A 14,059-nucleotide genomic window follows, 5' to 3' on the forward strand; every position below is an offset into this window, starting at 1 on the left:
AACAAACATGTCCCACAGATTCAAGGAAGTCATGTACAATTATACATATAAAGTCATCATACATATAGAAAGATACGTAATGTGTCCACTTTAAAGAGCCTCATGGTTCCTGGACAAGACTGAATTGACTTAACGTACAATCTGTCTTAATGTACTCTGCTACCAGTCTGTGTTCATAAATGGTGGTACATTCATTACTAACAACAGAGGAACTCTGGTGGGTAATTACGAGAACAAAACGCATGTTTTCCAACTAATCATATTTGTTTAGTGAAGTGCCCCTTTAACACCAGCCCTATTAGGATGTGTGTGGATTCTGTAACAGACTGTTCCGGTCTTTTTCAAGTATATCTTGAAATATACTTATATATATATACAGTATATACTTGAAAAAGACCGGAAGGGTCGAAACGTCGTATATCTGCTGTTTGTCACAAATAAACACCTTGTGAGCATTGAAAAGTGAGTTGCAAGCCCCTCTTTGTTCACAAATCTGTAACGATACAAATGGACACCCCTCCGTAACCTCCAGGGTCGGTACTCGGTAGCACCCATTGCATCCATACTTTTAGCCTGTGATTCTAGATTCCAAGGGCCAGAGGTGCACGTTTATGTGTAATAGTTTTCAACCACTGACATGGTCTATTGTGCACGCTCAGGTCTCTTCTGACTCAGCTGCGCAGACTACAGTCTCTGATCAAGCGGACGGCCACGAAGGCAGCGCAGACCAGCACCTGCATCCTGGTAGGCCTCGCAGACCTGCCTGCTTATCTTCAAGGAGGTCTTTACAAGCATCATTTATCACAGTAAAGTCATTTCAGAGATACATTTACCTGTGTGTGTGTGTGTGTGTGTGTGTGTGTGTGTGTGTGTGTGCGTGTGTGCGTGCTCCTGTCAGATAATCCTCTTCTCGCTGGGGCTCATCATCATCCCCAGCTACAGTCCCTTCCGACGGGGCTCTGCCTCAGAGGAGGACTACAAACCAAAAGGAGGTGGGCCCATTTTAAAGAATTGTATCCGTTTTATTTTCATTTGAACTTAAGAGGGTTATTTTGCCTTTTAGAGGAGGCATGTGATAGTCTACACACCCTCCCCAGACTGACAGAGGAGGCGTGTGATAGTCTACACACCCTCCCCAGACCGACAGAGGAGGCGTGTGGTAGTCTACACACCCTCCCCAGACCGACAGAGGAGGCGTGTGGTAGTCTACACCCTCGCCAGACCAACAGAGGAGGCGTGTGGTAGTCTACACCCTCGCCAGACCAACAGAGGAGGCATGTGGTAGTCTACACCCTCCCCAGACCGACAGAGGAGGCATGTGGTAGTCTACACCCTCCCCAGACCCACAGAGGAGGCATGTGGTAGTCTGCACCCTCCCCAGACCAACATGAGGAGAATTGTGGTCATGTAACGCCTAAATTGGGGAAGGAAAGAAACGTTTTTCTTTACAATTGAGAGTAAATGTTGGTGATTTTAGTCTTTTGACTATAATGCATGTTAGATTCAGTCATTTGATAGTTAGTTTTAGTCATTTTGTAATTTCTTCCCACAATATTTATTATTGTCTTAAACAACAAAGAATATGGACATTGAAAAGTAAAGAGAGAGAACAATCAAAAGAAACAAAACTGAGAAGAGCATATGAGCTTACATACAAACTAATTATGAGTTACCGTATGAACTAAAGTCTTTGAACCTCTCTTTTTTTAAGAGTCTTGATACTTATTATTAATACTGTATCAATTGAGTACCTCAGATGAAGAACCATATAAGTAATTTTAGGTCTTCAGAGTAACAATGTTTTCAAACTTTTATCTAAACATAAGTTAGTGTTGTCTTCATTCATAGTTAAAGACAGTAGAGGTTGCATACTTTATACAAGCAGTAGAGGTTGAGTAGTTTCTTGTGATATATCACATTCACACTCCAAGTGATTTAGATTAACTGCAAATACATGGGCTGTCCAAATAATAAAAAAAAACACTTATATGGTTCTTCGGTGCAAGGGTTCAATTGTCTAAACTACTTTTGTAACATATCATCTCCACTTTTAAACCACCAGCATTCTGACCAGGCTATTAACCAAATAAAGTATTAATCATGCACTCTACTGACTGTGGTAATACGGTTTCTAGTGTGATGTATTTCCTCTCGTTTCAGTTATCTCCAGAAACATCTTCTAGTGTGATGTGTTTCCTCTTGTTTCAGTTATCTCCAGAAACATCTTCTAGTGTGATGTATTTCCTCTCGTTTCAGTCATCTCCAGAAACATCTTCTAGTGTGATGTATTTCCTCTTGTTTCAGTTATCTCCAGAAACATCTTCTAGTGTGATGTATTTCCTCTCGTTTCAGTCATCTCCAGAAACATCTTCTAGTGTGATGTATTTCCTCTCGTTTCAGTCATCTCCAGAAACATCTTCTAGTGTGATGTATTTCCTCTCGTTTCAGTCATCTCCAGAAACATCTTCTAGTGTGATGTATTTCCTCCTGTTTCAGTTATCTCCAGAAACATCTTCTAGTGTGATGTATTTCCTCCTGTTTCAGTTATCTCCAGAAACATCTTCTAGTGTGATGTATTTCCTCTCGTTTCAGTCATCTCCAGAAACATCTTCTAGTGTGATGTATTTCCTCTCGTTTCAGTCATCTCCAGAAACATCTTGACAGACCCTGCGTCATCCCCGCAGACGGGGGATGAGACAGGCGGCCCCGTCGTCCAATCCCACTCCTTACCGGTGCCCCCGGACCTCGGCCAATCGGGACCTCCGGACAGCCCCGCCTTTCTAAAACCACCCGTAGAAAGCCCTCAAATCACAGGCCTGGAAGGAGTGGCCCAAGAGGAGAGCCAGTTAGGGAACGGCACGACTCTGGTCGCCGGGCGGACTGAACCACTCGCCTCGGGTCTGAGGTCGACGTCCGGGAAAGGGGGCGTCGACCCTGGGAAGCCGGCCCACGCCGATGAGATGTAGACACGTTAGCCCGTTAGCATAGCAGAGTCCCGTTCACTTTGGAGTATCTCCTAGAAGTCCCAATGTTCCACCTCAATATATCATGAAGACCCTTTCTTAAAACGCCTTCATCGCCCAACCATAGTCGTACAATCTTTGATGCAAACAGGGTTTCAGTAGTTCATGTGTGGCTTGTAACCTGGTGAACGAGGATGTTGCACGGTGGACAGATGTCTCTGCCTTGGTTTGACATAATTGGCTTATGTTTACATGTGCAGAGAATTACATTCTTAACCCAGTATGTGAACATCACACACACGTCTCTTAAAGGGATTTTTCACTTTAGTAGAACTTGTCAAAAGTCTGCAGTCTTACCTCTATCTAAGATCATCTATAAGTGAGCTAGCGACAACCCCAGACTCCTCATTCACTTCCATTCATTTTGAGGACCAAGTCTAAATATCATACTTCTGAAGTACAAACAAACTATACACAGCAATATTATTCTGTGTAATATATTCTGCTGGGTTGGTAAAGGAACTATTTCTCACTTGAGGTGTAGTTTGTCCAACTATGAACTTTACACAGAAAGTTGATAGTTTAGACTTTGTTTGGGTAACCACTCCACAAACATTCTTTCTGCTTTTATTTTTCAATGGTAACACATCTGTAAACAAACAAACACACATCAAATTCCAAAACAAATAACGTACCTTTAACTCAGTATTGTCTGCTTTATTGAAATCTTCAGCAGTAGTCTGTTTATGCTTCAGAAGTACTGTATATTTAGACTTGGTCCCCAAAATGAATGGAAGTGAATGAGGAGGAGCCTGACACCTTGAGGAATGGTGGTGTTGACAGCAGACGACAGGGACAGCAGTGGTCACTAGCTTACTGTACTTGTACTGTAGATGTTTTTAGATAGTGACTGCTGAAACTTGACGTTCTAAGTTCTACTTAGAGGGATATTTCACTTAGTAGAACTTCTAACTCCAATGATGGCAGGGCCACAATTCAGTAGTCATGGGACATTTTGATGAGAAAAAAGAAACATGACGGACAGCCATGAAAATCCTCTTTCTGGGCAGATGAATAATGATCATATTTCTTTCCTATGTAGTAATGTGAGTTTTAATAATGAGATCAGACAGTTCTATCTATGGGTGGGCCACAACGGGAATATTCTGCTAATTGGTCCATGCATGGGAACAGGGATACTCGAGCGCATTCGAGGAGTATCTAAAAGGAACACGCCAACATTACGGGAAATGCGCTTAGCGATCTGGCTGCAAGTTTGCCTAGCTTAGCACCAATGAATAGAAGTTGATACGGACCACTAGCCTAGCTTAAAATTCGGGGAGAGGTGTTTTTGGCCAACAGCTAGGCGAGCTGGTCCATATCCGCTTTCATTCATTTGTGCTGAGCTAGGCGAGCTGGTCCATATCCGCTTTCATTCATTTGTGCTGAGCTAGGCTAGCTGACTCTGGAGAAGACGGTGGGCACATTTCCCATAATGCTGGTGTGTTCCTTTAACCCTTTCACTGGCACACGACAGAAGGTTAACCCTTTACTGGCACACAACCAACGGTCGGCGTGTGGCAGTGAAAGGGTTAACCGGCTGTCGTGTGCCAGTGAACGGGTTAACCGGCTGTCGTGTGGCCGTGAAAGGGTTAACCTTCTGTGTGTCGCCGCAGTGAAAGGGTTAACCGTTTTGGTAGTGCGGCGGTGAAAGGGTTAACATGAATACAACCTTAATTGGAATAGGGCTGAATAGTGGGGTTACTCCCAAGTCCTCCTGGTGTCCTGCTGTGCAATCTGGTACTGTTTCTTTTTCACTCCACTCTATTAAATTAGTAAATATGCTAGAGAAAGGAAATATTAGATTTGAAAAATATTTTCTACTACTAACATTAGCTAACGTTAGGCATGGTAACGTTACAGTCTCTGATAACGTTTGCTAATGTTGGCTCTAAAGTTTGTTAGCCAACATTAGCTCAAATGTTTGGTAGCGAATGTTGGCGTCCGACGCCAAGTAATGGCAAAAGTGGATGAACTCTCCATGGGTTAGCGTTAGAGGAACTCTGTCAATGATGTCCAACACAAGGGAAGACCTCTTTATCCAATTGTACATTGAGATCATTTGTAATAAGGGAATTATGTCTGTGTTTTCTACTTCATAATACAATTTAAAAGATATTTCACTTTGATTTAACATCTTTCAATCATTAAGTGCTTCCTGAAGTCTATCCACTACTTGCATTCTTAATTTTATTAGTGTGAGGCGACAGTGGCTCAGGAGGTAGAGCAGTCGCCTGGTAATCGGAAGGTTCCCGCTCCTCACGGGCAGCGTGTCGAAGTGTCCTTGAGCAAGACACTTCACCCCTAATTGCTCCCGATGAGCAGGTTGGCACCTTGCATGGTCGCCTCCGCCATCGGTGTGTGAATGTGAGTAACAGAATTGTAAAGCTCTTTGGATAAAAGCACTATATAAATGCACCATTTTACCAAAAAGTCTAATTACCATATTGGCCTGTTGGGCATTGTGCCTGAACGTTCTTTTCCATCTCTTGAGAAAAGTGCGTAGGAGAAGTCAACGTCAGATTCATGAAACGTTCTTAAACCCCAAAATTGTTCTATGATTTTATACAGTAGCATAGAAAAATATCTTATTTTGCGTCGATTCACTTGAAGGAACACGCCAACATTATGGGACATGCACTTACCGTCTTCTCCAGAGTCAGACAATAAGATACAGTAGATTTCCTCTCTGTGTGTTCAGTAGAAAACTATCCGGCTGCAAGCTATAGCCTAGCTTAGCACAAATGAAAGAAAGCTTTCTACTGAACGAGAGGGTATTAGTATCTATCTACTGTATCTTGTCAGAGTCTGGAGAAGACTGTAAGCAATACTTTCCCATAATGGTGGCGTGTTCCTTTAAATTGATGTACATATTACACAGGTATGATTTCCAGATACCCGTAAAGGAATACAAACATCTCTACTGGCTACCAGGTCGGCCAGTTTTGGTTTATAAAGGGGAACTACGCCCAATTTCAGAATTCATACATGTTATTCCTCTGGTCTAAGACGGTACATAGATGAGTGAAAATTAGCAACTCTCTCCCAAAGTGCTAGAACTCAAATCTGTGATGATCATCAAGTATAAAGTCTGATGCTGCTTCATAGACGATGAATAGGGAAAGGTTTTTATACAGTAGATGACAATAGCTGCGGTTACATTTTCTCAACCCGAGATCGTTCAAATTGGACATTTCAAATGAACCGTCTGCACAGGCATTGAATAACCTGAACCGTGTTTACATGGCTCAAAGCACGTCATCAGAATATGACTTGTTTGACATGTCCAGAAACACCCTGCCTACACTTAGCCCCTCTTACACTCACCACCTATTCTACTGCTTAGTAAGAAAGAACCACAGAGACTTAAATACTGTTCCCAGCATAATCTTCAACACCTTTCAACCTGGCTCATCCTCGGCCCTAACGTCGGGGACCAGCAACCTTTGAACGATGGTCCGCGCACTAATGTCCAAGTTGGAGAGAAAAAATTGTATGGTCTAAAAACAGACAATATTTATGTTTTCCTTTGGATAACGTGATATAACATCAAGTTGGGCATTTGCTACACAAACAGACCATCGAGGCATAGCTATAAACACTAAGCTTCCAGACGGTCACGGAAACGCTTTGTTTTGTAACTTCCCCCCCAAATTCCTTCACGTCCCTTAACGACGTCAAAGAGCTTAGCTGTTACCCCCACGAGCTTACCTGTTAACCCCCACAAACTTAGCTGTTACCCCCATGAGCTTAGCTGTTACCCATGTATTTCCAACTAGAGAAACGATAGGATCAAGCATTGACAGTATTGGGCGCTAATATTTTCCTATTGAAGGGATCATCAAAGGTGAAATGTCCTTCCGATCGGGCCGGTTACGGTTATGAGAGCACCCAGGGGAATGTTCTGAGTTCATAGGTACCTGTTCCGTTTCAGAACTGAGACCACTAGGGCGGCTAGGTGGCGCAGTGGGCAAGGCGCTCGCCACCAACGCAGGAGATGCTGGGTTCGAGCCCAGCTCTGGGCGTTGCTACCAGCTTGGCTGGTCGTTCATACTAATACAATTGGCAGTATTAGGGGGTGGGAAGCTGGTGGGTGGGCATCGGACGTTGTGGACAGCGACTCCTACAGGTCGGTTGGTGCGCCTGCGCAGTAGAATCAGGAAGCGACGAAGGCGGCGTGTCCCTCCCCCTCGGGTGCATGGGATCGCTTTCTAAACTTAATAATCGATATGATTTCGGCGTTTATTGCGCCATACAAACCGGAAATGGATCTAGGAGATCGGCGTCAAATAATTGGGATTTTTTTTCTCCAGTCTCATCGGCGAACGATAACAGGAATATAACGTTATTTTCAGCCCGATTGTGCGCTTCTTTGTTTGCAAACAGTCTGATCAATATATCAACCCATACTACATAAAGCCGTTACTGACGATCAAGGAATTATAGACGACCCCCGCCCCCCCTTTCCTTCACGCATGATGAAGCATAACGTATACCGATCATATACATTTGAATTTTTTAATATAGCGTGTATAGGAAAGAAAGTTAACGGCAATCGATAATCTATCATATGCGTCAGGGCCTATAACTAGCGGTTTTGGAATTACAGCAGAAAAGCTTAAAAACACTTATATTCTAGACGGTATTAACACAACAATGTATGAATGAAAAAATATAACGTTCCCACATCCGGAACGATAGATAATCGATGTTGAATGGGCCATAGTAATGTCAATATAGCAATAAAATTTCAAAAGTTATAGCCCTGCAAAGAAGGTAAACATCTCCATAGGCTTTCAACGGTGGCAGACTGGGTACAATGATGGGCACAACCCCCGGCGCCCAATGTGTTAAGGATATAAGCACTGAAACATACAAACCAAAATGAAATATCTTTGTATTTTTGTTAAAAGGTTTTTTTTTCTTTTGGAGGGATTTGTTTGGTATTTTTAAATTATGAATGATTTTAGCTATGGAATATCCACATCAGGTGAATGAATAGGGGAACTGCATTTGCTTATTTAAAGCACTTCGAGCATCTCTCTCTGTGTTTTTGTGTATTTGAATGGTTTCATTCCAAAAAATATATATATATTATATTTTCTAATGCTCAATAATTCCAAAACATATATGAAATGTTGCTATTTCCTACGAGAATGTCAAATGGGATCTCTATGGTTAATACATTAAAGCAATAAGAGACTTAATGCAGAGTAAACTCTTGGTTTCTTGGTGGTCGAGGTCGCTGCTTATTTGTTTTCCATTGTGCTTACCCTGCATTCTGCGTACAATAAAACATGTCTCATTTGTTCTAAGCATACGTCTGGTATCGTGAGAAGACTGACCAAGATGGTCTCACCAGACCATTTGAGGCTGTAGCAGAAAGCTGACCAAGCTGGAGGAAAGGAGAGGAAGAGTTGGGTATCATCGGCATAGCAATGATACGAACGTGGGCCACTTGCTCCTTCCTCTTGTCGCCATCTTTTGATGGTAGCGTAGCTTAGCTGCCCATTAGCTCAGCTTTAGCGTCGCACGGTTCTCCCGCTACTAAACTAGCCTATACTTTCAGCTAACTAGCTATCCTTATTTTTGCTCTTCCGTGATCTGGGCCCATAACCTGTTGACAGTCACCTGGGGAGCAAACAATAACTGTTCATGACGACAAGGTCCTCTTTAGCCTTAACCGGCGTGGTTTATTTTCTTATGCACATTTGTACCACGAGACCTACTCTCCGTGAGAGTTAGAGTGAAAGAGATAGAGGGGGAGGGAACATTCCCTTTTATACCTTCTACCTGACGTCAGCTACAATAGCTGCGTCTCCTTACGCCTATAGCGCCCTCTTGTGGAACAGTTAAAGTGCAGTTACATACAATCATATTAACAGTTACACTTCACAGTTACCTTAACCAACTAACCCTAATCCTAACCTTAACCAACTAACCCTAACCTTAACCAACTTCGAAAGAGAGCGACTTCGAAAGAGTCGCCAAGCTTAACCAGTTTGTTAGGAGTAACGCGATTGGCGCTGAGAGAAACGTCAGTGGCCAATCAGATCGCGCAAACCAAACGCGGAAGTGAAACTCTGTTGGGGAAAATCTACAGGCAGACGGGACCCGTACTGTATTGTACCCATTCTGCAATCGGTTAATAAAGTTTTCAATCAATCAATCAAACGTCTCATACTTCCTCTTGTGGCTGGTGACTGACAACTTTTCTGAGCCAATGGGCACTTTGCGCAACGATAGCAAGTCGTTTCCCATCATGCATTTGCGTCAAGCAGTCGGGTGAGAGGTACTAGTCTGTGGCCCGCTCCCGTGAGATTTCCGCGGCTCGCCTCGTCAGATTTTGAGAGCAAGTCGGACAACATTCTAACCGTCATGCAACTCACTTGGCAAGGCCGTAGTAAAAACTTGCCGTTCCGCGTTCGGGTTCTGCGATCTGATTGGCCAGTGACGTTTCTCTCTACGCCCAATCGCGTTACGCTATTTCTGCCTCTAACAGCCTGCTTCAGGACCGGGTAGCTGCCGCCTTGCAGGTTCTCATTCAACTACTGTCCAAGTTGCTGTATAACAGCAGCGTGATTATGTTAGCGTAGTAATATATCTATACTTTTCAAGAAAACAAATGCTGTATCTTGTCGGTGGAGAACAAAAAGACACGTAGCCTTTGCTTTAAAATCCTGTCGAAAGTCTGGGAGAAGCTGTTTTCCTTAAAGCAGTGTTTTCTCTCGCTCTCTTAATGCTGTTGCCCGTTTCAAGCTTCCTCGAAGTTTTTCTGGCTTGCGGTGGCTATTCTGAAATTAGGCAATACGATTATGTGACCATGTGCTATCAAGAAAATATATGAAAGTTATTACTTCAACCCTAAATCCGTGGATCTTTAAAGACGAAACACAAGTCAGTTAACTCCGCTGGCACGATTCATATCCAAAAGATATACTACATTATGCATGATCAATTCCGTGATGGTGAAGATGATGACAACATATAGGCCTGTTTTACCCTCTATCTTGCTGGTAAAAGACTACACGCAACAGGGACCCCCTGCATAAATACTCTTCTCACACTGTGTTCCGTCAATGAGAGAGTGTCCCCGCGGATGCCCCCCTCCCTCCACGACAGCCGGCGCGTCAGTGACGTCGTTAGCCGGTGAGCTAGCGTCGCCACTGTCTGCACCAAACCGAGCATAGAAGGAGTTGAGTTGATCCGCGAGAGAGGCGTCGGCACTCTCCATTGAGGGGGCGCTGACTTTGAAGTCAGTTATCGTCCGTAGCCCTCGCCATAAGCCTCTTGTGTCGTTCTGAGCCATTGGTGCCTCCATCTTATCAGCATACGTCCTCTTAGCAAGTTTAACAGCCTTGCGCAGAGTATAGACTGTTGTCTTATACTCGTCCATATTTCCTGCCACTCTGCCCAGGTTATAAGCAATGGTGCGGGGCCAGGAGCCCGAGAAAAGAACCCAGGAGGGGCATAGCAGCAGGGAGACCGGGGAACTGGACCAAAGGGTGGCCCGGAGAAAGGTGAACAGGGCACAGAGCCAGGGGGCCCAAAAACGGGTGTAGAGGCCCGGAGAGGGGGGCTGGACCCGGGGACAGAGGCCCGACGAGGGGGGGCGGGTACGGGAACAGAGGACCGGTCAGGGGACCTGGAGCAAAGGGGTGAGGGTAACAGACCCGGAGCCGGATCCCCGATGAGGGACCCTCCAGTCGCAGGACTCGGGACCGGACCAGGGGAGCCGGAACGGAGGTGCGACGGCGACGACCCCGGAGTAGTGCTGTCTGATTCTCTACATGTGAAACAGTGCTGTCTGATTCTCTACATGTGAAACAGTGCTGTCTGATTCTCTACATGTGAAGCAGTGCTGTCTGATTCTCTACATGTGAAACAGTGCTGTCTGATTCTCTACATGTGAAGCAGTGCTGTCTGATTCTCTACATGTGAAACAGTGCTGTCTGATTCTCTACATGTGAAGCAGTGCTGTCTGATTCTCTACATGTGAAACAGTGCTGTCTGCTTCTATACATGTGAAACAGTGCTGTCTGATTCTCTACATGTGAAACAGTGCTGTCTGATTCTCTACATGTGAAGCAGTGCTGTCTGATTCTCTACATGTGAAGCAGTGCTGTCTGATTCTCTACATGTGAAGTAGTGCTGTCTGATTCTCTACATGTGAAGCAGTGCTGTCTGATTCTCTACATGTGAAGCAGTGCTGTCTGATTCTCTACATGTGAAACAGTGCTGTCTGCTTCTATACATGTGAAACAGTGCTGTCTGATTCTCTACATGTGAAGCAGTGCTGTCTGATTCTCTACATGTGAAACAGTGCTGTCTGATTCTCTACATGTGAAACAGTGCTGTCTGATTCTCTACATGTGAAGCAGTGCTGTCTGATTCTCTACATGTGAAACAGTGCTGTCTGATTCTCTACATGTGAAGCAGTGCTGTCTGATTCTCTACATGTGAAACAGTGCTGTCTGATTCTCTACATGTGAAACAGTGCTGTCTGATTCTCTACATGTGAAGCAGTGCTGTCTGATTCTCTACATGTGAAACAGTGCTGTCTGATTCTCTACATGTGAAGCAGTGCTGTCTGATTCTCTACATGTGAAACAGTGCTGTCTGATTCTCTACATGTGAAGCAGTGCTGTCTGATTCTCTACATGTGAAACAGTGCTGTCTGCTTCTATACATGTGAAACAGTGCTGTCTGATTCTCTACATGTGAAACAGTGCTGTCTGATTCTCTACATGTGAAGCAGTGCTGTCTGATTCTCTACATGTGAAGCAGTGCTGTCTGATTCTCTACATGTGAAGTAGTGCTGTCTGATTCTCTACATGTGAAGCAGTGCTGTCTGATTCTCTACATGTGAAGCAGTGCTGTCTGATTCTCTACATGTGAAACAGTGCTGTCTGCTTCTATACATGTGAAACAGTGCTGTCTGATTCTCTACATGTGAAACAGTGCTGTCTGATTCTCTACATGTGAAGCAGTGCTGTCTGATTCTCTACATGTGAAGCAGTGCTGTCTGATTCTCTACATGTGAAACAGTGCTGTCTGCTTCTATACATGTGAAACAGTGCTGTCTGATTCTCTACATGTGAAGCAGTGCTGTCTGATTCTCTACATGTGAAGTAGTGCTGTCTGATTCTCTACATGTGAAGTAGTGCTGTCTGATTATCTACATGTGAAGTAGTGCTGTCTGATTCTCTACATGTGAAACAGTGCTGTCTGCTTCTATACATGTGAAGTAGTGCTGTCTGATTCTCTACATGTGAAGTAGTGCTATCTGATTCTCTACATGTGAAGCAGTGCTGTCTGATTCTCTACATGTGAAACAGTGCTGTCTGATTCTCTACATGTGAAGTAGTGCTGTCTGATTCTCTACATGTGAAGTAGTGCTGTCTGATTCTCTCTACATGTGAAGCAGTGCTGTCTGATTCTCTCTACATGTGAAACAGTGCTGTCTGATTCTCTCTACATGTGAAGCAGTGCTGTCTGATTCTCTCTACATGTGAAACAGTGCTGTCTGATTCTCTCTACATGTGAAGTAGTGCTGTCTGATTCTCTCTACATGTGAAGCAGTGCTGTCTGATTCTCTCTACATGTGAAACAGTGCTGTCTGATTCTCTCTACATGTGAAGCAGTGCTGTCTGATTCTCTCTCCATGTGAAACAGTGCTGTCTGATTCTCTCTACATGTGAAGTAGTGCTGTCTGATTCTCTCTACATGTGAAGTAGTGCTGTCTGATTCTCTCTACATGTGAAGTAGTGCTGTCTGATTCTCTACATGTGAAACAGTGCTGTCTGCTTCTCTACATGTGAAGCAGTGCTGTCTGATTCTCTACATGTGAAACAGTGCTGTCTGATTCTCTACATGTGAAGCAGTGCTGTCTGATTCTCTACATGTGAAACAGTGCTGTCTGCTTCTATACATGTGAAACAGTGCTGTCTGATTCTCTACATGTGAAACAGTGCTGTCTGATTCTCTACATGTGAAGCAGTGCTGTCTGATTCTCTACATGTGAAGCAGTGCTGTCTGATTCTCTACATGTGAAGTAGTGCTGTCTGATTCTCTACATGTGAAGCAGTGCTGTCTGATTCTCTACATGTGAAGCAGTGCTGTCTGATTCTCTACATGTGAAACAGTGCTGTCTGCTTCTATACATGTGAAACAGTGCTGTCTGATTCTCCATGTGAAACAGTGCTGTCTGATTCTCTACATGTGAAGCAGTGCTGTCTGATTCTCTACATGTGAAGCAGTGCTGTCTGATTCTCTACATGTGAAACAGTGCTGTCTGCTTCTATACATGTGAAACAGTGCTGTCTGATTCTCTACATGTGAAGCAGTGCTGTCTGATTCTCTACATGTGAAGTAGTGCTGTCTGATTCTCTACATGTGAAGTAGTGCTGTCTGATTATCTACATGTGAAGTAGTGCTGTCTGATTCTCTACATGTGAAACAGTGCTGTCTGCTTCTATACATGTGAAGTAGTGCTGTCTGATTCTCTACATGTGAAGTAGTGCTATCTGATTCTCTACATGTGAAGCAGTGCTGTCTGATTCTCTACATGTGAAACAGTGCTGTCTGATTCTCTACATGTGAAGTAGTGCTGTCTGATTCTCTACATGTGAAGTAGTGCTGTCTGATTCTCTCTACATGTGAAGCAGTGCTGTCTGATTCTCTCTACATGTGAAACAGTGCTGTCTGATTCTCTCTACATGTGAAGCAGTGCTGTCTGATTCTCTCTACATGTGAAACAGTGCTGTCTGATTCTCTCTACATGTGAAGTAGTGCTGTCTGATTCTCTCTACATGTGAAGCAGTGCTGTCTGATTCTCTCTACATGTGAAACAGTGCTGTCTGATTCTCTCTACATGTGAAGCAGTGCTGTCTGATTCTCTCTCCATGTGAAACAGTGCTGTCTGATTCTCTCTACATGTGAAGTAGTGCTGTCTGATTCTCTCTACATGTGAAGTAGTGCTGTCTGATTCTCTCTACATGTGAAGTAGTGCTGTCTGATTCTCTACATGTGAAACA

At 43.9% G+C, this 14,059-nt stretch overlaps 1 protein-coding gene across 1 annotated transcript in view; it reads left to right on the forward strand.

Annotated features, from left to right (window-relative positions):
• The window catches only part of creb3l4 (cAMP responsive element binding protein 3-like 4), a 37,858-nt gene extending 29,554 nt beyond the window's left edge, over positions 1–8,304 (forward strand). Inside the window, exons 8-10 of the mRNA XM_084336846.1 lie at positions 660–744; positions 899–992; positions 2,641–8,304. Coding sequence (XP_084192972.1) covers positions 660–744; positions 899–992; positions 2,641–2,966 — 505 coding nt within the window. The 3' untranslated portion in view covers positions 2,967–8,304. The remainder of the gene's footprint in view (positions 1–659; positions 745–898; positions 993–2,640) is intronic.
• Positions 8,305–14,059: the final 5,755 nt, after the last annotated feature.

This window comes from Notolepis coatsorum (assembly GCF_963971535.1).
Source record: "Notolepis coatsorum genome assembly, chromosome: 19".
NCBI classification, from domain to species: domain Eukaryota; kingdom Metazoa; phylum Chordata; class Actinopteri; order Aulopiformes; family Paralepididae; genus Notolepis; species Notolepis coatsorum.